This window comes from Narcine bancroftii, chromosome 3 (genome assembly GCF_036971445.1).
Source record: "Narcine bancroftii isolate sNarBan1 chromosome 3, sNarBan1.hap1, whole genome shotgun sequence".
NCBI classification, from domain to species: Eukaryota; Metazoa; Chordata; class Chondrichthyes; order Torpediniformes; family Narcinidae; genus Narcine; species Narcine bancroftii.
Window position 1 is genome coordinate 330134282 of NC_091471.1, and position 21145 is coordinate 330155426.

A 21145-nucleotide genomic window follows, 5' to 3' on the forward strand; every position below is an offset into this window, starting at 1 on the left:
GAATGGGAGGGGAGGTAGGGAGGGTGGGATGGGAAGAGGGGGGGGGGGAGAAAACGACACTGTATATATTTGAAAAGGAAAATGTATGTATTTTGGTCAATGTGGTTTATGGTGTGAAAAATAAAAAATTTAAAAAAAAACACACCTCTCCTTTTAACCTTCGTACCTAGGATGAGTGTCCCTTGGTTCACTGGTCAAGCCAATGCAGTATTGCAGATTATCAGGACCATGGCCCCTCAATCAATACCACCCCATTCAATTCTCACCCCATTCTCTTGTCAACAATGTCTATCCAGACTGAGAGCACCTGCAAATTGGAGGAACACCCCATCTTCTGTCTGGGCACCCTCCATTGGGACGCATTAACAGCGTCTTCTCTGGCTCCACGAATTGGATTCTTCTCAGGGAAGGGGGTTGTAGATTGTCTCCGAGACCAGAGGGAATTTTTATGTTCCTGGTCGGCATTGTGGCTGATCACCCAGAATAATGCCTCTCCAGTACTGACCTCCTTGAGCTCCTGGCAATTTTGTTTGAATTCTTGGACCCTTGCTCTTCATTCCAGTGGGAGACAAATGGATCGTTATCCCCGATCATTGTGGAATGCATTTTGCTGCACTCTGGGAAGCTTGTTTGCTGGGCATGCCGCAATCTCCAGGTTCTGTTGGACCTGGTCAGCGGTGACTTCCACCCCCTCCTGAATTTTTGAGGTGGAGATCGGTTGGAGTCTCCACCGTTGCTGATCTCACTGGGCTTGCAGCCATAACAGAATCACAAGATATTGGAGCAGAAGTAGGCCCATCAAGTCTGCTCCGCCAGTCTGAGCTGATCCATCCGACCACCCAGCTCCATTCCCCGGCTTTCTCTCCATAACCCTGATACCTGTCAATCTCTGCCTAAAATACATCCAACATTGAGGTTTCAGCTGATCACCTGGCACATATCTCTCCAGTTCCAAATTGTTTTAGCTCAACTGGGTATTCCAGGAGTATGGAGGGCTATGGTCAGGGCTCAGGTCAGTGGGACAAGGTTGAATAGTTCGGTACAGAATAGAAGGGTGCGTTTCTGTGCTGTAATGCACTATGTCCAGTTTCTCCTCTTCACATCTTTATGAATCTTTTCTCTCCCCTTTGCATCTTGATCACACCCTTCCTGCCTCTGGAGTGCCCAGAACTGTGAGCACCACTCTAAGTGTTGTACAGATTATAGGGAAACAGCACAGACCACTGATCTATTCCAACCCTGATCTTGTTCCACACCACCCCACTTCTCCCAAGTTCCTGGCCTGTTACAACCCACACTCCTGGATTACAGGAGGTTACAACATGCCCCTCCCATCTGCTGGTTTATTGCAACCCCGAGCAGATTCCTGGTTCATTCCACCCTACTTCACCAGTCTGTGCCCCGGATGACAGACCCACCACGACGAGTGCCCACAGGTCAGTCACTCACCAAGGCCCCGGATGCCAGTGGCACTGCCCAGCAGATTCTGAGGAGGAACCATTGTCGCAGAGGCTGGCGAGGAGCTGGGGACAGGAGCCCCCAGCTGAGGGGTTGGGGCGGCAGAAGCAGGGGCTGGACTCTTGGGCTGTCCAGCAGGCACAGAGGGCAGGGGGTGAGCCACAGGTGAGGCAGCAGCAGGCACGTCATACTTCTGAAGCTGCAAAAGGTAGGATTCAGCAGTAGGCACCGAGCCCCAGCTGACCTCCAGAGAGCTGGTGTTCGCCCTCACCAGTTGTACCCGTGAAGGGGCTGGGGGCCGCTCTGCAGATGGTGGAGGGGGAGGGAGGGGGGGGGAGGGAGAGGGGAAAGAGGCGGGGGGGGGGGGGAAAGAGAGATTGATTAATGAAATGATGGCCCTTTGGTCCATCTCATCCCTGCAACCCTCCATTGGATTCCAACACGTGCCTCCTGTAGACCCCTTTCCCAACACCCCACCCACCCCTCCTCCACCACCAACCCACCCCCTCTACCCAGTACAATGGGCTCAGAGAGGGTGGCCGGTCAGAGTCCTTGTCGCCATGTTACCATCCCCTCACTCCACCACAAGGAGGAATCAACGGGGCTGATCCTGACAGGAGGAGAAACCAAGGAGACGGTGAGCAAATTTAAGTTTGAGGATCTCTCCTGAAGCAAACACACTAATGATCTCGTGAAGAAAGCATGTCAGCGCCTCTACTTCCTCAAGAGTTTGCGGAGGTTTGGTGCAACATCGGAAACCATGGGAAATTTCTAGAGGTGTGGTGGAAAGTGTGCTGAGTGGTGGCATCACGGTTTCGTATGGAGACAAATACCCCCAAGTGTAAAGCCCTCCAAAAGGTAGCCAACACATAGGACATCACCAACCCAACCCCCATCATCAAGAACATCTATGGGGAACGCTGCCATCGGAGAGTAGCAGCAATCATCAGGGATCCACACTACCCAGCACACGCTCTATTCTCGCTTCTATCGTCAGGTAAGAGGAGTCGGTGCCACAGGACTCGCACCACCAGGTTCAGGAACAGCTGCTACCCTTCTACCATCAGACTCCTCCACAACAAACTCTATTAGGGACTCATTTAAGGACTCTTCCTGTGCACTTTATTGATTTTTTTTCTCTCTGTCAAGCACAGTTGGTTAACATTTGTTTACATGTTTACGTTGAGTAGTTTTTATTGAACTGCCAGTAAGTGGAAATTCAGGGTCATGTGATGTCCTGAATGTACTCTGACAATAAATCTGAATCACCTTGGCACCAGTTCACCACGCTTTAAAGCGGGCTCAGACCTCCCGACCAAGGCAAGTGCTGCCTCAGGAGGGCCAATATCTTCTGGAAGGACCCCCATCCCCCTCCAACTGCACCTTCTCCACGCTGCTCCCTTTGGACAGAAGCTACAGAAGTCCGCCACCTCAGGTTCCAAAGCAGTTCCTCCACAGAATCAGGCTCTTGATCCTCCCCGTGCCACCCCAACCCTGAACCGCTCTGGGACCTCCAAAAGATCTGTCTGCTCAGAAACATCACTTTCGGTTTGTGACTGTGAATATTAATCTGCCTTTTTGTATTTATCTCCTTTTTCTGTGTTGGCACTTTGAGGTAATTGCTACTATATAACGAAGAATTGTCTTGCATCTGCATTCAGATGTACCGCACAGTAACAGGCCCTTCCAGCCCACAAGTCTGTGCTGCCTAATTTCACCCAATTAACCAACAACCCCCGTACGTTTTGGACGGTGGGAGGAAACCGAAGCACCCGGAGCAAACCCATGGAGACACAGGGAGAGCGTACAAATTCCTTTTCTGATTCGAACCTGGGTTGCAGGCACTGTAACAATGTTGCACTAATCGTGCTGCCCTGTATGGACAACAAACTCCACTCTCCTGCCCCCCCCCCCCCACCCCCCCCCCCCGATCTCCAGGAGCCCTTCTGCCTCTATTCGGAGTGAACTCAAGGGACCCATCCTCCACAGGGAGAGAATTCCAAACACTCACTGCCCTCCTTTTATTTTGAGACCTCCCCGGCACATCCAGTTGGTGTGGTGGGGGGGGGGGGGTGAGAAGGGGAACACCCTCTCCACCCTTCCCAACATTTACAACCTTCGGTGAGATCTCCTCTTGCTCCTCTCAACACTGCAACAGTGATTCTCACAGAGACTCCAACGGCAAATGGTAAGAGCAATGCCTTTCCGGCGCCAGTGACCGGGTCCCGAATCCCGCTCTGTCTGTAAGGAGTTTGTTCTCCCCATGTTTCCATGGGTTTCCTCCCACCCTTCAAAACACACTGGGGGTATAGGTTAATTGGGTGTGATTGGGCAGCATAGACTCATGGGCCGAAATGGCCTGATACCGTTAAATGTAAATTGAACAGTGGGATAAAGCCCCCTTCCCACCTGCAGGTGGGAAAATTTGTTTCTGTCGAATTTCCACCTTGTTTTACACGTGACATTGAATCCATTGGGAATAGTCATGGTCATGGACCACTTACAGCAAACCCACGGACATCTGGTGAACCAGAGTGTGAAAAAGCAGAGGATGAGGCCTTGCAGCTCATTGAGTCCATAGTCACCCGGCCAAATCACAGCAAAACCCACAATATCAGTGAGGCTCAGGATTTTACACACAGATGCATCTTAGCCAACTGATGCTCCAACAGGCTTTTAGTTCACCGTTTTCACACGTCACAAGGTTGCAGGGGGCGCAGCAAACATTGAGTGCAAACAGGCAGTGGAAACAGGATCCTGGGGAGTTTCATGGGAACACAGGGACCTTGAGAAGGAGAGTGCAGGGGACCCGCCTCCCATCCTTCCCTCATGTGGGGGGGGGAGGAGTGGGGACCCCCGTGTGTAGGGAAGAGAGTGGAGACCCTCCCCGTATGGGGGAGAAATTGGGGACTCCTGTATGTAGGGGTGAGTGGGGTGAGAGTGGGGTCCCTATGTTGGGGGGGGGTGGGAGAAGAGGGTGGGGACTCTCCCGTGTGTGGGGGAAAGCAGGGACCCTTCTGAGTCGAAGAGGGGGAGAGTTTGGACCCCTGTGTTTTGGGGGGGAATGTATGGACACCCATGTGTGGGGAAGAGAGTGGGGACCCTCCCCGTGTGGGGGAGAAAGAGTGTGGACCCCTAGGACCCATGTGAAGGGGATCCAGGGACTCCCATATTGAGGAGAAGGGAACCAAGCACCCTCGTGGGGAGAGTGGCCCCGAGACCATCCTATCCTTTCTGAGGGAAGGAGAGTAATGGAGATCAGAACCAAACCTGGGGCACACTTCACCCACCCATGCTGTCCCCTGAAATATTTGGTGGTGGGAGGTGGGAAAGAAGAGCAAAATAGAGCAGACGCCAACTCCAGCCTACCTGTCTCCAGGAACCAAAGATCCTTACAGCACACCTGATTATTCCAGGCCTTCCGGTATCCGTCCCGGCCACTCCAGATGTACAGCCTGGAGTTCACAGCCACAGAACAGTGTCCCGCTCGAGCCCGGGGTAAGTTGTCTTCCTGGGTCTCCATCACCACCGGTTCCCAGGTCATCGTGTCTGCACGGGAAAAGGAACAGGGAAGCACTGTCACACAGTCTCCCAGACAGAGGAGGCTCAAGACACCTCCCCAGCCCCCCACCGCATTGCCCAGACGTGGAATAACCTCACACTTCCACCAATTTGAGCATGGCAAGATCCCACAACAAGGTGACGTCCGATGGTGGCAGAAAGCAGGGGGAGGAAAGTTTCGGGGAGGCATCAGGGATGAGTTGTTGTTTTTTCCCCACAGAGAGTGGAGGGTACGTGGAATGCATTGCCAGGGATGGTGGTGGAGGCTGGTACAGTTGGGGCATTTAAAAGTCTCAGGCATCCAGACAGAAGAGAAATAGAGGGTTGTTGGTGTGAGGGAGAGAAGGGTTAAATTGCTGAGTAGATTTACACAGGTCGGCACATCATGGGCTGGAATATCTGCTGTATTTCTGCGTCACCGAGGGGAGGGGTTTTGGGCAGGTGGATTACCAAAAATCGGTTAAAAAAAATTAATTTGAGGGCCGAGTCTGCATTCAATGGCCCTCGAGGTGTAGATGCACCCGCAATGCGGCAGGGAAAAGGGTTTGTCACTCTGACCCAACAACGGTGGAGGGACAGTGGTCAGGGCAATGTGCAGTGGGAGACGCAGCTCCTGGGCAGTGGGGTCCACTTTGCACTGCGGTGCATCTTTGAATTCAAAATAACTCAGTCAGCATGAACAAGATGGACAAAGGGCTTGTTAAACTCCACAACTAGCCTCTGGACTGGGACTCCTCTCCCTCCAGTATGCTCTCCTGATTCCTACCCATTCTACAGGTGTACTGTGGAGGGTGTTCTGACCGGTTGCATCACTGTCTGGTAGGAAGGAGCCAATGCACAGGACAGGAAAAAACTCCAGAGGGTTGATAATCTCGGCCTGCAACATCACGGGCAAGAGTCTTCATTCCATTGAGGACATGGACAAGAGGCGTATCTTAAGGAGTCAAAGCCACCCCCTCTTCACTCTGCTACCATTGGGGAAAGGTACAGGAGCCTGTGGATGAGTAGTCAGCGGCACAAGGACGGCTTCATCCCCTCCTCCCTCACATTCCTGAATGGACAATTTTTTAAAATTTAGACATACAGCACTGTAACAGGCCATTTCGGCCCAATTTACTCTCCATTAACCGAAACCCCCAGTAAATTTCAAACAGTGGGAGGAAACTGGAGTCCTTGGAGAAAACCCATGCAGACATGGGGAGAACATACAAACTCCTTAAAGACAGCGCGGGATTCAAACCCCGGATCAGTCCCCATTTTCTTGCCTACTGAGAAGCTGCCACAAAACAAATTCCATGACATGTTCATGATGATAAATTGGGATTCTGCTGCAGCGAAGTCGGCAGAGCCGGCGACCCGCGATAAAGCCAGGACCCTCGGTGAGTCAGCCAGTGTCTGCGAAGATCGATCGGTGAGCCTGTACGAGAGGGCAGCAGTGTTGGGTCTCAGAGGGGCTCCCGCTGACAGGTCACCAGGGGGAAGGGGAGGGGGAAGGGGAGGGAGAGGTGGAGGGGGCAGGGGAGGGGGCAGGGGAGGGGGAAGGGGAGGGGGCAGGGGAGGGGGAAGGGGAGGGGTGGCTGTACCCACCTAGATGGAGACTGGCCAGTGTGTTGGTGCACTTCCACTCCTTTTCGTGCATGGCCACTTTCACGTCATCCATGACCAAAGGGACCCAGCCGCCGAAAACGTACATCCTGGGGGAAAGGAGGCAGCGCCATGAGTTAACTATCACATCCGTGGACACGCCATTCAGAAGCCTCCCAGGTACACAAGATACCAGTGTAACCGAGATGCCACAAATGAGGAGACGGGGGTGGAGGAGAGGAGGACAAAGATGCGGTCTCGTCCCAAAACGGCCATCACTCTTTGGATGAGAGAACTTGGTCTTTTCTCCTTGGAGTGAACAGAGGATGAGGAGTGACCTGATAGAGGTGGAGATGATGTGTGGATGGCCAGAGGCTGTATCCCAAGGGCTGAAATGCCAAACACAAGGGCCAAACTAGATATACTCGTGTAATAGTAATTGGGGAGCAATTTTTCAGATAAAATTTGGTGGTGGTGGGGGGGGGGGGGGGGGGGGGGGGGGCGTTCATCTTTACATGGATACTACTTTTGATCACATTAAGTGCCTGAGTCGTTCAAGCGTCGGGAGCTCTGATGGCCGGGAAGTCGGGCCATCAAGAGCATGTGGGATTGGGACCAGGTGGTAAGACCGCATTAGAGGCCTCAGGAGCTCAGACGGTTGGGCGTTCAAGGCCTGGGGAAGGGACAGTGGCCGAGACGAGGTATGTGGTCAGGGTGTCAGAAGCTCAGATGGGCGGGCAGCCGAGTTGAAGGTCAGGGCCAAAAATAGGGCGGTTGGCCTTTACATGGGATCTAAGGTGTTTGGGTGTAAGCACAGAGGTAATTCCACTCAGAGAATGTTGGGTGCATGGAATGCACTGCCGGTGACAGTGGTGAAGGCAGGTACAATAGGGTCTTAAGAGATGATTGGAGGTAAGGAAAATGGAGCAGGGGAATTCTCGGCAGTGAAAGTGTAGCTTATTAGGTCAGCACAACATTGTGGGTCTAAGGGCCTGAACTGTGCTGATATTTCTATGTCTTATTTTTCTCCCGTGGATGCTGCTCAACCCGTTGATTTCTTCCATGGTGACCTTGTCTTCCATGGGTCTCTAGAATTCAAGGGCACCTCTGCCAAGGGAGTCTGAAGATGAAAAATGCAGCCCGCGAGAGGAGGAAGACCAAGGGAACTTACTTGTTGCCAATGGTGGTGGCCGAGTGAAGGCTGCGGGGGAGCGGAGAGACGCCATTCACGTTGGGCTTGTTCCACGTCAGGGAGTCTGCAAGGTGGAGGGAGAGTGGTTGCGTGCAGGCCGCCAAGGCCCCAGCCTTCCCCCACCTCAGCACCCCACCCTGCCCTCTCCCTCTGCGACACATTGCCATGCCCTCGACTGGCTCTCTCGCACGGACACGAGAACCGGGAGTCAGCCATCTGGCCCGTCGAGCCTGCTCCCCCGTTCCGTGAGATTGTGGGTGATCTGGCCATGGACTCGCACATTCCCCGCAACCTTTCATTCCTTGACTAGTGAAAATCTTAACTGTTTATTAAACACATTGAATGAGGCTTGAAAAATGACAAGCTGGCGTTGGAGAGGGTTCGGAGAAGATTTACCAGAATGATTATCAGGAATGAAAGGGGCGTTTCTCAGCTCTTGGATTGAAATCATTGGAGTACAAGTCTCTGTCTCTGTAACCCCTTCTGTAACCCCCTCGGTAACCCCTTCTGTAACCCCCTCGGTAACCCCCTCTGTAACCCCCTCTGATTCCCTACACTCCTCCCTCTCTTTATCCCCCTCCTGTCTCCAAGGATGGGGAGGACCTTAAAGAGACATTTCGAATGTTAAAAGGCCTGGACAGAGTAGATGTGGAAGGGATTTTTTCCGTGGTGGGGGAATCTAGGACAAGAGGCTACAATTTAAGGGTAAAAGGGCATCAGTTTTTTTTTGTTTTTTTTTAATTTTTAATTTTTCACACCATAAACCACATTAACCATGATACATACTTTTTCCTTTTCAAATATATACAGTGCCATTTTCTCCCCCCCCCCCTCCCATCCCACCCCCCCTTCTCCCATCCCACCACCCCTCCTCCCATCCCACCCTCCCTACCTCCCCCCTCCCATCCATTTAAAGTACAAAATCTAGGATACATTAAACCAGTCAAACAATGTTGTCATTCAATAAAAATAAACAAAAAATTCCACTGAGTCAATTCTTTTCATTTCCTTCTCCTTTCGTTAATTTAGGTAGTGAATGTCCCCGGTAGGTTTTCGCTATTGTGTTTCATGTAAGGCTCCCATATTTGTTCAAATATTTCAATATTATTTCTTAAACTATATGTTATTTTTTCTAATGGAATACATTTATTCATTTCTATATACCATTGTTGTATTTTCAAATTATCTTCCGATTTCCAGGTTGACATAATACATTTTTTTTGCTACGGCTAGAGCTATCTTAACAAATCTTTTTTGTGCATCCTCCAAATTCTTTGTTTTTTATGTTACTTAGGAGGAAGATCTCTGGATTCTTTGGTATATTATTTTCTGTAATTTTATTTTATATTTGGTTTAGATCTTCCCAAAATTTTTCTACTTTCTCACATGTCCAGATTGCATGAATTGTTGTTCCCATTTCTTTTTTACATCGATAACATCTATCAGATACTGTTGGGTCCCATTTATTTAATTTTTAAGGTGTAATGTATAGCCTGTGTATCCAGTTATATTGTATCATACGTAACCTCGTATTCATTGTATTTCTCATCGTTCCAGAACATAACTTCTCCCATGTTTCCTTTTTTATCTTTATATTTAAATCTTGTTCCCATTTTTGTTTAGTTTTACCATTTGTTTCCTCTTTCTCCTTTTCTTGCAGTTTAATATACATATTTGTTATAAATCTTTTGATTATCATTGTATCTGTAATCACATATTCAAAGTTACTTCCCTCTGGTAAACTCAGACTGCTTCCTACTTTGTCCTTCAAATAGGATCTCAATTGGTAATATGCCAGCACTGTATCTTGAGTTATATTGTATTTATCTTTCATTTGTTCAAAGGATAATAATCTATTTCCTGAAAAACAATTTTCTATTCTTTTGATCCCTTTTTTCTCCCATTCTCTAAAGGAAAGGTTATCTATTGTAAAAGGGAGTAACTTGTTTTGCGTCAATATTAGTTTTGGTAATTGATAATTTGTTTTATTTCTTTCTACATGAATCTTCTTCCAAATATTAAGTAGATGATGTAATACTGGAGAACTTCTATGTTGTACCAATTTTTCATCCCATTTATATAATATGTGTTCAGGTATCTTTTCCCCTATTTTATCTAATTCTAATCTGGTCCAATCTGGCTTTTCCCTTGTTTGATAAAAATCTGATAGGTATCTTAATTGTGCGGCTTTATAATAATTTTTTAAAGTTTGGCAGTTGTAAGCCTCCTTGTTTATACCATTCTGTTAATTTATCTAGTGCTATCCTCGGTTTCCCCCCCTTTCCATAAAAATTTCCTTATTATTTTCTTTAACTCCTTGAAGAATATCTCTGTCAGGTGTATTGGCAATGCCTGAAATAGGTATAATATCCTTGGAAAAATGTTCATTTTAATACAGTTTATCCTTCCTATTAGTGTTAGTGGTAAATCTTTCCAATGCTCTAAATCGTCCTGTAATTTTTTCATTAGTGGATAATAATTGAGTTTATATAGTTGGCCGAGATTTTTATTTATTTGTATACCTAGGTATCTTATTGCTTGCATTTGCCATCTAAATGGTGATTCCTTCTTAAATTTTGATAAATCCGCATTATTCATAGGCATTGCTTCACTTTTATTTACGTTGATCTTGTAACCCGACACTTCTCCATATTCCTTCAATTTCTTATATAATTCTTTTATTGATAGTTCTGGTTCTGTTAAGTATACTATAACATCATCCGCAAATAAACTGATTTTATATTCCTTGTCTTTTATTTTTATCCCTTTTATATTATTTTCTGTTCTTATCAATTCTGCTAGTGGTTCTATAGCTAACGCGAACAATAGAGGTGATAGTGGGATTCCTGCCGTGTTGACCTGCTTAAGTTAAATTGCTTTGATACATATCCATTTACTGTCACTTTCGCCAATGGTCCCTTATATAATGCTTTAATCCAATTAATATACTTCTCTGGTAAACTGAATTTTTGCAATACTTTGAATAAATAATTCCATTCTACTCTGTCAAAGACCTTCTCTGCGTCTAAAGCAACTGCTACTGTTGGCCCTTCTACTGTATGAATTAAGTTAATAAATTTACAAATATTGTCTGTTGTGCATCTTTTTTTAATAAATCCAGTTTGGTCTAGATTTACCATTTTCGGTACATACTCTGCTAATCTATTTGCTAATAGTTTAGCTATTATCATATAATCTGTGTTAAGTAAAGATATTGGTCTATATGACGCTGGTGCGAGTGGATCTTTCCCTTGCTTTAGTATTACTGTAATTATTGCTGTTTTACATGAATCTGGTAAGCTTTGTGTTTTATCAATCTGGTTGATTACTTCCAGGAGGGGAGGAATTAATAAATCTTTAAATGTTTTATAGAATTCTATTGGGAATCCATCCTCTCCTGGTGTCTTATTATTTGGTAATTTTTTTTATTATCTCTTGTATTTCTACTATTCCAAATGGTTCTGTTAATTTATTTTGTTCCTCTATTTGTAGTTTTGGTAGTTCAATTTTAGTTAGAAATTCATCTATTTTCCCTTCTTTCCCTTCGTTCTCAGTTTGGTATAATTGTTCATAGAATTCTCTAAAGTTTTCCTTGATCTCCTTTGGATTATATGTGATTTGTTTGTCTTTTTTCCTTGATGCCAATACCATTTTCTTACCTTGTTCTGTCTTAAGCTGCCATGCTAGAATTTTGTGCGTTTTTTCTCCTAGTTCATAATATTTCTGTTTTGTCTTCATTATCTCCACCTTATATGTTTGTAGTGTTTCATATTTTATTTTTTTATCTGCCAATTCTCTTCTTTTAGTTGTATCTTCCTTCATTGTTAATTCTTTTTCTACATTTACTATTTCCCTTTCCAACTGCTCTGTTTCCTGATTATAGTCCTTCTTCATCTTGGTTACATAACTTATTATTTGCCCTCTGATGAACGCTTTCATTGCATCCTTTGTATAAACTTATCTTTCACTGATTCTGTATTTATTTCAAAGTACATTTTAATTTGTCTTTCAATAAATTCTCTAAAATCCTGCCTTTTGAGTAACATGGAGTTTAATCTCCATCTATACATTCTTGGAGGGATGTCCTCTAGCTTTACTGTCAATATTAAGGGTGAATGGTCCGATAATATTCTAGCTTTATATTCTGTTTTTATTACTCTATCTTGCATATGAGCTGATAACAAAAATAGGTCTATTCTTGAGTATGTTTTATGTCTGGCCGAGTAATATGAATATTCCTTTTCCTTTGGGTGTTGTTTCCTCCATATATCCAAAAGTTGCATTTCTTCCATTGATTTAATTATAAATTTGGTTACTTTGTTCTTTCTGTTAATTTTTTCCCCAGTTTTGTCCATATTTGAATCCAAATTCAGGTTGAAATCCCCTCCTATTAATATGTTCCCTTGCGTATCTGCTATCTTTAAAAAAATATCTTGCATAAACTTTTGATCTTCTTCGTTAGGTGAATATACATTGAGTAGATTCCAAAACTCCGAATATATCTGACATTTTATCATTACATATCTCCCTGCTGGATCTATTATTTCCTCTTCTATTTTACTTGGCACATTTTTACTAATTAATATAGCTACTCCTCTTGCTTTTGAATTATACGCTGCGGCTGTTACGTGTCCTACCCAATCTCTCTTTAATTTCTTGTGCTCCAATTCAGTTAAATGTGTTTCTTGCACAAATGCTATATCAATTTTTTCTTTTTTCATTAAATTTAACAGTTTCTTCATTTTAATTTGGTTATGTATTCCATTAATATTTAAAGTCATATAGTTCAGCGTAGCCATTTTATACTTTGTTTATCTTCCCTTTCCGTTTCTCCATCATTCCCTTTCCTTCTTATCCATTTCGCTTTCTTGTTTTGAACACTTTATAAGACAACATTTCTAAAACATCAAACATTTTCCATATTCTCCTATTTAAAACTTCTTTAACCCCAATCTCCCCTCCCCCTCCTGAGTTGTCCTTTATCCCTTGTCAGACAACCACATCTCCCCTCTCCATTTGGATTTGCGAATTCACTCGCAAACGTCAGCTGATTTTGCAGTGACCGTAACTCCTCCCCACCCAGCCCCCCCAGAAAAGATTTCAATTTTCATATGTAACAAAGGTCACTCTTTTAATTCCCTCCTTATTCCCTCTATTCCATTTCCCTCCCTTATTAATTCTTGTCTATACTCTATATATTTTCCTCTAAATACGGATACATTCATGTATGCACACCATATATATATACATATACACATATACCCCTTTACACACATACATATAGATCGTGGTCATTTTTACTCTTATTACATGTCTTCATCTCTCTGCTTGTTTTGTAGTTCTGCAAATTTCCTTGCTTCCTCTGGATCCGAGAATAGTCTGTTTTGTTACCCTGGAATAATTATTTTAAGTACCGCTGGGTACCTTAACATAAATTTTTATCCTTTTTTCCATAAGATCGTTTTCGCTGTATTGAACTCCTTCCTCTTCTTCAGGAGTTCAAAACTTATATCTGGATAAATAAATTTTTTTTGCCCTTTGTACTCCAGTGGCTTGTTGCCCTCTCACTTTTTCCATTGTTTTCTCCAGTACCTTTTCTCTTGTAGTATATCTTAGGAATTTTACTAAAATGGATCTTGGCTTTTGTTGTGGTTGTGGTTTAAAGGCTAATGCTCTATGTGCCCTTTCTATTTCCATTTCTTGCTGTTGTTCTGGACATCCTAAGATCCTGGGGATCCAATCTTTTATAAACTCTCTCATATTCTTGCCTTCTTCATCTTCCTTAAGGCCCACTATCTTTATATTATTTCTTCTGTTATAATTTTCCATTATATCTATTTTCTGAGCTAACAGCTCTTGTGTCTCTTTAACTTTTTTATTAGATTCCTCTAATTTCTTTTTTAAGTCCTCTACCTCCATTTCTACTGCTGCTTCTCGTTCTTCCACCTTGTCCATTCTTTTTCCTATTTCTGATATGGTCATATCTATTTTATTCACTTTCTCTTCTGTACTGTTTATTCTTCTTCTTAAATCACTAAATTCTTGTGCTTGCCATTCTTTAAATGAATCCATGTATTCTTTAATAAGAGAAAGTATATCCATTGTCTTGCCTTTCCCTTCTTCTTCCATTTCATTGTACTCTTCCTCTTCCTCTGGGTTGGCCATCTGTTGTTTCTCTGTTTTCTTTTTCTTCTCTTCTGTCTTGTTTTCGTTGTCTTCTATGTTCTCCTCTTGCTGCTGCTGTTCTGTAGCTGTCATTGCCGGCTGTGGAGATCGACTCCCCAGCTGGTTGCCCCTCCCGTCGGTGTGTTTTTTTGCATGCGCGGTTGCGCACTTTTACTCGGCTCAGTGAGCCATTTTTGTAGTCCACTTTCTACCGACCTGAGGGAGTGGGTTTCTCTCTCCACCGCGGGCCTCTTCGAACAGGTAAGGCCTTCTCCTTCTTCTTCCGTTGTCTTCTCTTCCTCTCTTCTTACCGTTGGTTTCGATTTTTATTTTTTCGTCGCCATCTTCTTTCCACCTTTATATTCACTTTACTTTAATTTTTATTTTTGTGCCTTTGTGCTTTCCTTTATTTTTTTCAACTTTTCTGGAGAGGGCTGGAGTTCACCGTCCGGCCACTACTCCATCACGTGACTTCCCCTAAAAGGGCATCAGTTTAAAGCATGAAAGATTTCTTTAGTCAGAGAGCGGTGAGTCTTTGGAACTTGTTGCCGTGGGCGGCTGTGGAAGTGAGGTGGTTGGGTGGATTTAAGTCAGGGAATCAACAAGTTATGGGGAGAAAGCCAGGGAGTGAGGCTAAGTGGGTAGATGGATCAGCTCATGATGAGAATGGCAGGGCAGACGATGGGCCGACTTCCACTTCGATATCTTGTGATTCTGCATTCCTAGGCAGAGAATTCCCTGAATTCACTCTCAAGTTCTGGTCTCACCTCCCAGTGGAAGCAACTTTCTGGACTCTATCTTCCCAATTCTGTAAGATCCCTCCCATTCTCCTGAACTTCAGCGAGCATAGTCCCAGGTGACTCAACCTCTCTTCATGGGCTCACCCTCACCTCTCCAGAACCCAAGCACTGAATTAAACCCCTCTGGTCCTCACCAATATCCAGAGTCCAGAGGTCGCCCAGCCTGCAGCCACTCATGCCTCCATAGATGACCAGCTTGGAGGTCTTCAGCTCCTTGTCAGTGTAGATGACGGCTGTGTGGGACTCCCGCGGAGGGGGTAGCACCCCATAGGTGATAGGGTTGTCCCAGCTCACTGCACCCGAGCCTGGCCTCAGCTCCAAGATGTAGATGTCATTCAAATACCTGGGGATGAGAGGAGGGGTTGGGGAGAGGATGAAGATGCCAAGGAGAGTAACCCACTGTTCACAGCCAGAACAAGACTGAAGGCAGGGCAAATCCGGAAAACCATGGCATGGAATTAGTCCCCATCTTTGTAACCTACTCTGGCCCCCTACACTCCTCCGTGTGTCTGCAACCACCTCCAGTCCCCCACACCCCTCCCTGTCCCTGTAACTCCCTCTGATCCTCTACACCTCTCCCTGTCTGTAACCCTGACTCATCACCCACACCCCTCCCCGTCTCTGTAACCCCCTCCCATCCCCTACACCCCTGTCTTTGTAACCCCCCTCAAGTCCCCTACACTCCTGTATCTGTAACCCCATCTGGTCCCTTACTCCCTTCCCTGTCTCTGAAACCCCACTGGTCCCCTACACCCCTCTGTCTCTGTAACCCCCTCCGATTCCCTACACCCCTCCCTCTCTTTATCCCCCTCCTGTCCCCAACACCCCTCCCTGACTCTGTAACCCCCTCCCATCCCCTACAACCCTTCCTGACTCCATAACCCCTTCCTGTCCCCTACAACCCTCCCTGACTCCGTAACCCCCCTCCCATCTCCTACACCCCTCCTTGTCTCTGTAACCCCCTCCACTCCCCTATATCCATCTCTGTCTCTGTTACCCACTCCAGTCCCCTACACCCCTCCATCTCTGTAACCTTCTCCCGTCCCCAACAACCCTCTCTGTCTCTGTAACCCCCTCTGGTCCCCTACACCCCTGTAACCCTCTCTGATCCCCTACACTCCTCTGTCTCTGAAACCCCCTCCAGTCCCCTACACATCCTCCGTCTTTGTCACCTCCCTCCCGTTCCCTAAACCCCTCTGTCTCTGTAACCACCCCCCCTCCGTCCTTTACACCCCTCCATTTCTGTAACCCCCTCCAGTGCCCTACAACCCTGTAACCCTCTCTGATCCCCTAGACCCCTCCCTGTCTCTGTAACCCTCCAATTCAAACCTGACATTCATTCCCTGGCTCATCTCGGTCCCGTTGGGCTGAAATTTTATTGCTCAACCTCTCAGCTCCTCTCTCTTCACTAAAGGCTCCTTGACCTCTGATCAGCCCTTGCCCCAAGGATTCCCTCTGCAACCCTCCTGTGAGACTCCTGCAATGCATGTGTCAGTGAGGCAGGCCTGGCACTCGGATAAGCAGCGGTCTTACCGTGGAATGTTGTTCTTGGGGTCCTCGCTGTCGTTCGCCAGGCCCCCAAACAGGTAGCATTTGTTCCCAACCAGGGAAAAGCTGTGGCCCAGCCGTGGGCACGGCAGTGACCCATTCTTGGGTGGCTTGGGCTTGAGTTTCTTCCACTCCCATCGGCTAGCCTGCAAACCAAGGACAGCGGTTTGCCAGCAACGAGAGCAGGCCCCCCCTCCCCGTGAACACCCGGCCTAGCCCCGGGCAGAATGGGCCCAGGATGGACCACAAAGTCTGGTGGTGTGGTGTTTGCACCTTCCCCCTTTGAAGGTGCATCTCCCTCTGGCACCCAAGTATTCCAGTTCCCTCCCATGTCCCAGCGACCTCTGATCAGCACTTGCCCCAAGGATTCCCTCTGCAACCCTCCTGTGAGGCTCCTGTGACCTGGAAGAAGAGGCGGAAGGATGGATCAGCAAGTCTGCAGATGATACAAAGTTTGGAGAAGTTGTAGATGGAGCTGAAGGTTGTCAAAGGTTAAAACAGGATAAAGCCAGGACATAGAGTTAGGAGATGAAGTTCATTCGAAATAGTGTGAGGTGATACATTTTGGAAGGACTAACCAGAAAGCTGAGTACAGGGTTAAAAGTTGGTTGCTTAACCATGTGGATCAACAGAGGGACCTTGGGGTTCAAACCCATTCATCCCTCAAGATTGCTGCACAGGTTGATAGGATAGTTAAGAAGGTCTATGCGATGCTGGGCTTCATTAGTCGTGGATTGACTTCAGGAGTCGAGAGGTCATGTTGCAACTCTACAAATCTCTGGTTAGACCCAACTTGGAGTATTGTGTTCAGTTCTGATCACCTCATTACAAGGATGTGGAAGCTATGGAGAGAGTGCAGAGGAGATTGACCAGTATGTTGCCTGGATTGAAATAAATCTCGTGAGGCAAGGTTAGCAGAGATGGGACTTTTCTCTTTGGAGTGTAGAAGGATAAGAGGATACTTGTTGGAGATTCTGGGTGGACAGCCAGCACCCATTTCCCAGGGCAGGATCAGCAAACACCAGATGACATGTGTACAAAGTGAAGGGAAAGAAGTTTAGGGGGGGATGTCAGGGGTAGGTTTTTTTTTAAATACACAGTCTTGGATGCCTGGAATCTTGCCAGGGGTGATGCTGGAGGTTGGAACATTTCAGAGACTCTTAAGACAGGCACATGGATACAAGAAAAATAGAGGGTTATAGGTGTGAAAGAGGGAAGGGTTTTCATGGGTTGGCTCAACATTGTGGGCTGAAGGCCCTGTCCTGTGCTGGAATGTTCAACTGGACTCATCCACTCATTCCTTCATGAGAAGGCCGCCTTGAATCCTTTTTGAGTTTCCTCATTTCTGCAAAAAGTTCAATATCTCAGAGGACTGGCTTCCCAACTTCGCAATCGCAGCTCTGCAGAGGTCATCAGATTGGCGTGGAGGAGTTGGGGGGGACTGTTTCCATGCCCTTCAACTCTGTGGGTCTGCAGCTCCGCTGCCTTCACAGCACCGCACAGCTCCCCTCAAAGAACTGTCCCCCGACCAGCTACAGTAAAACCCCTGGTATCTGGAACTCAAGCAACCAGCAGCCTCAGGCCACCACACTCACAAAAAAAGTGGAAAATAAACCAGAATAATTGGTTAAAAAAATGTAAGTTTAAAATTGTAAATGTTCCCTGAAGTAACATTAAACCTTTGGTGAAGATGGGGGCAAATATTCAGCCAGCGGAGATCCTTCGTCGTGCTTTGTCCACAGCAGCTTGTTTGAATAAAGCTGTGTAAAACAGCCCCCGGTCAGAGGCTTTATCTGTAAACTTGGGGGCATTTATTTATCTATAATGTTATTGTTCGTCTTTTGGGTGGCTACATGGAAGGGGGAGGAACCTGCAGAAGCAGCAACAGTTAAATGTTTTCAAAGAATGTAACTGAAAATAAAGTAAAATGCTTTAAGGTTTATATATTCATGCAAGTGAAGTTTGTTCAGAATAAATACAGTAGAGTATTTTTGTCTTTTAAATTGTTTATTCTTAATGTAGTTGTATTAGTTCAGCATTGTAAGAATAAATCTCAAGCAACTGGAAAATACACTTAACCGGCATCAACCTAACTCCATAGGTGCTTGACACCAGGGGTTTTACTGAACTTAGTTGAAAGCCTTATCTACATCCCACTTTGTTCTATTTACTCAGCTGAAAGTGATTGCAGAAGAGGACAGCTCTCTCAGTCCCTGCACACCCATCGCCCAGTCATGCGTCCAGCTGCGGAGTTCAGGAGGGAAGGAAGGGGATTGATCGGAGGCTACAGAAGCCAAACATACATTGCCAGAGGAACTCAGCGGGTTGAGCAGCATCAGTAGGAGGAAAGGAGTGGTCGCTGTTTTGCCCTGGAACCCTGCTTCAAGGTGGAACACAAGGAAGGGTTCTAGCCCCCAATGCTAATCGTTCTATACCTCCCGACCTAAATTGCACCTCAGGAAAAGACTGGCTGGGTGAATAGACTCATTTGTTGACCCTGCAACAGAACCAGTTGGTCAAGATTCACTGAGTCCCCACCTTTCTCAGAAACTCAGGGCCCACAAAACAAAGCACGGGTGAGGGTGTGGGAATGGAACAGAGTAGGGGGGGAGAGACAGAGAGCTGGAAGGAGAATATACAGGTGGTGGAGAGGTAGTTGGTGCTACGAACTGCAATCCCCATGGGTTCCCCTGGACAGACGGTACCTGCAATTCGTACAGGTCGTTGCTGTATTTGCCGTACTCCACCATTCCCCCGAACACCAGCAGGCGAGTCCCGTCACACACAAAACCGTAGGCTGCACAGCCGGGTGGGATGTCTCCTCGCACTGCAGGGATGAACCACTGGTTTGTGGCTGCATACCAAGCAAAGAGAGGAAGAAGTTAATGAGGCACACATGAAGCCTGCAGACGCAGGTGTTTGGCGCAGGGCACAGACCCCACCATTCAATGTAATCATGGCTGATCTGATGACAGGATCATCTCCACCTACCTGCCTTTTCCCCATATCCCTTAATTCCCCTACAATGTAAAAATCGATCCAACCTTGACTTAAATATATTTACTGAGGTCACCTCCACTGCTTCAATGGGCAACGAATTCCACAGATTCCCCACCCTCTGGGAAAAGCAGATCCTCCTCATCTCCGTCCTAAATCTACTACCCTGGATCTTGAGGCAATGTCCCCTCGATCTGGTCTCCCCCACCAATGGGAACAACTTACCTAACTCTATCTGATCTATGCCTTTCATCATTTTATACATTTCTATAAGACCCCTCTCATTCTTCTAAATTCCAGTGAGTACAGTCCCAGGCGACTCAATCTATCCTCATAGGTTATCCACTCATCTTCAACCTGGTGAACTTCCTCTGTACCTCCTCCAAAGCCAGTACATCCTTCCTCAAGTCAGAAGGCCAGAACTGCCCACATTACTCCAGATGCAGCCTCACCAGGACCTTGTACAGTTACAGCAGAACCTCCCTGCTCCTAAATTCAATCCCTCCAGCAATGAAGGCCAACGTTTCATTTGCCTTCTCAACAGCCTGCTGCACCTGCAAACCAACCTTTTACAATTCAAGCACAAGTGTTCCCAAGTCCTTCTGCACAGTAGTATGTTGCTATCTCAGCAGGACAGGCAGCACCCACGGAGAGAGATTGCCAGTCAACGTTTCAGGCTCTTCTTCAGAGGTACGATAACACATTGGCAGTTCGTTCAGGGAAAGGTGCTCCACAACCTGGCCAAGAACCTGATCAAGAACCATGGGTGGATCCCACCACATGGGAGAGGCAGCTCTGAGGGAGGGTCACCCTGTCAGAAGGGGGGAGGGGCAGTACTGAGGGAGCTCAGTGCTGTTGGAGGGGCGATGCTGAGGGAGCTCCACACTGAGGGAGTGCCACACTGCCGCAAATGTTAATGGTTCTACTTTCAGACAAGACACTGAACCAAGGCTCTCCCTACCCTTCCACTCTCTTCTGTGAAGAGATGACTGGAAAGAGAGTAGCAAGAGAGAGAGTACCCAGTGCCCTGTAGATCATATTGACCACTCCATCCAAAGTCAGATGATTTGGCACCTCTACTAGGCCCTTGGTGGAAGTCTGCCCACCATGCGTCGACTCTTCCAGAACACATCACCGGCCAACATTGGGGATTAAGCATGCACAAAAGGGAGCAGGGATGGACAATAAAGAGAGAAGGGAATGAAAGCGCAGTTGAGATCTGGAGTTCATTCCCAACATGCGGCAGTGTGTGTGTGAATGGACCTTGTACCTTCTCCCCATTCCCCTGGGTGCTCCAATTTCCCCATAGAGAGGATCTCCCCTCTCTCAACCCAGGGATCTGGGCATACTCCCATGTCCCTGTAACAGGAGCACTTGCTGCTCGCTGGCAGTGAGGAGCGCAAACAGGTCTCAGAGGTCAACCTTCCACTTTAACGCTGCAAGGAGTTTAAAAAAGACTGGAGCCAGAGAAAAGTTTCCTCCACACCATCCCACCCCAATAGCAACAGCTGAGCCATTCGAGCTGTGTATATTTTTGGTAAGTGCCTCTTCCTTTGGACAGCTGCCAGCCACGCAGATGGCAGGTGCAGAGACAGACGCAGCCTCACTCCACCCAAGCTCCAAAACCCTCTGGCTGGCTCCCCACCACCCCCCCCACCGCCCCCAGCTCAGTCTAGGTTCCAACCTCCCTCCCATCCCCCACCCAGTGTGGATATTCAACTGCCTCCTGTTGCACCCAACGGGACCCCTGCCTCCCTCAAAATCCCGGATTGGATCGCAGTCTGCCAGTGTGTGGAGTTCAAATGTTCTCTTTGTCACTGCATGGGATTATCCACACCTC

At 46.9% G+C, this 21145-nt stretch overlaps 1 protein-coding gene across 2 annotated transcripts in view; it reads right to left on the reverse strand.

The window, feature by feature from the left end:
* Positions 1–21145, reverse strand: part of LOC138759197 (host cell factor 1-like) — a 553478-nt gene that overhangs the window by 27041 nt on the left and 505292 nt on the right. For both annotated transcript variants that reach the window (XM_069929256.1, XM_069929255.1), the window contains exons 2-8: positions 19014–19162; positions 16294–16454; positions 14895–15103; positions 7775–7859; positions 6607–6713; positions 4828–5007; positions 1450–1761 (exon numbers count right to left, since the gene is read on the reverse strand). In XM_069929256.1, the coding sequence (XP_069785357.1) occupies positions 1450–1761; positions 4828–5007; positions 6607–6713; positions 7775–7859; positions 14895–15103; positions 16294–16454; positions 19014–19162 (1203 nt within the window). The remainder of the gene's footprint in view (positions 1–1449; positions 1762–4827; positions 5008–6606; positions 6714–7774; positions 7860–14894; positions 15104–16293; positions 16455–19013; positions 19163–21145) is intronic.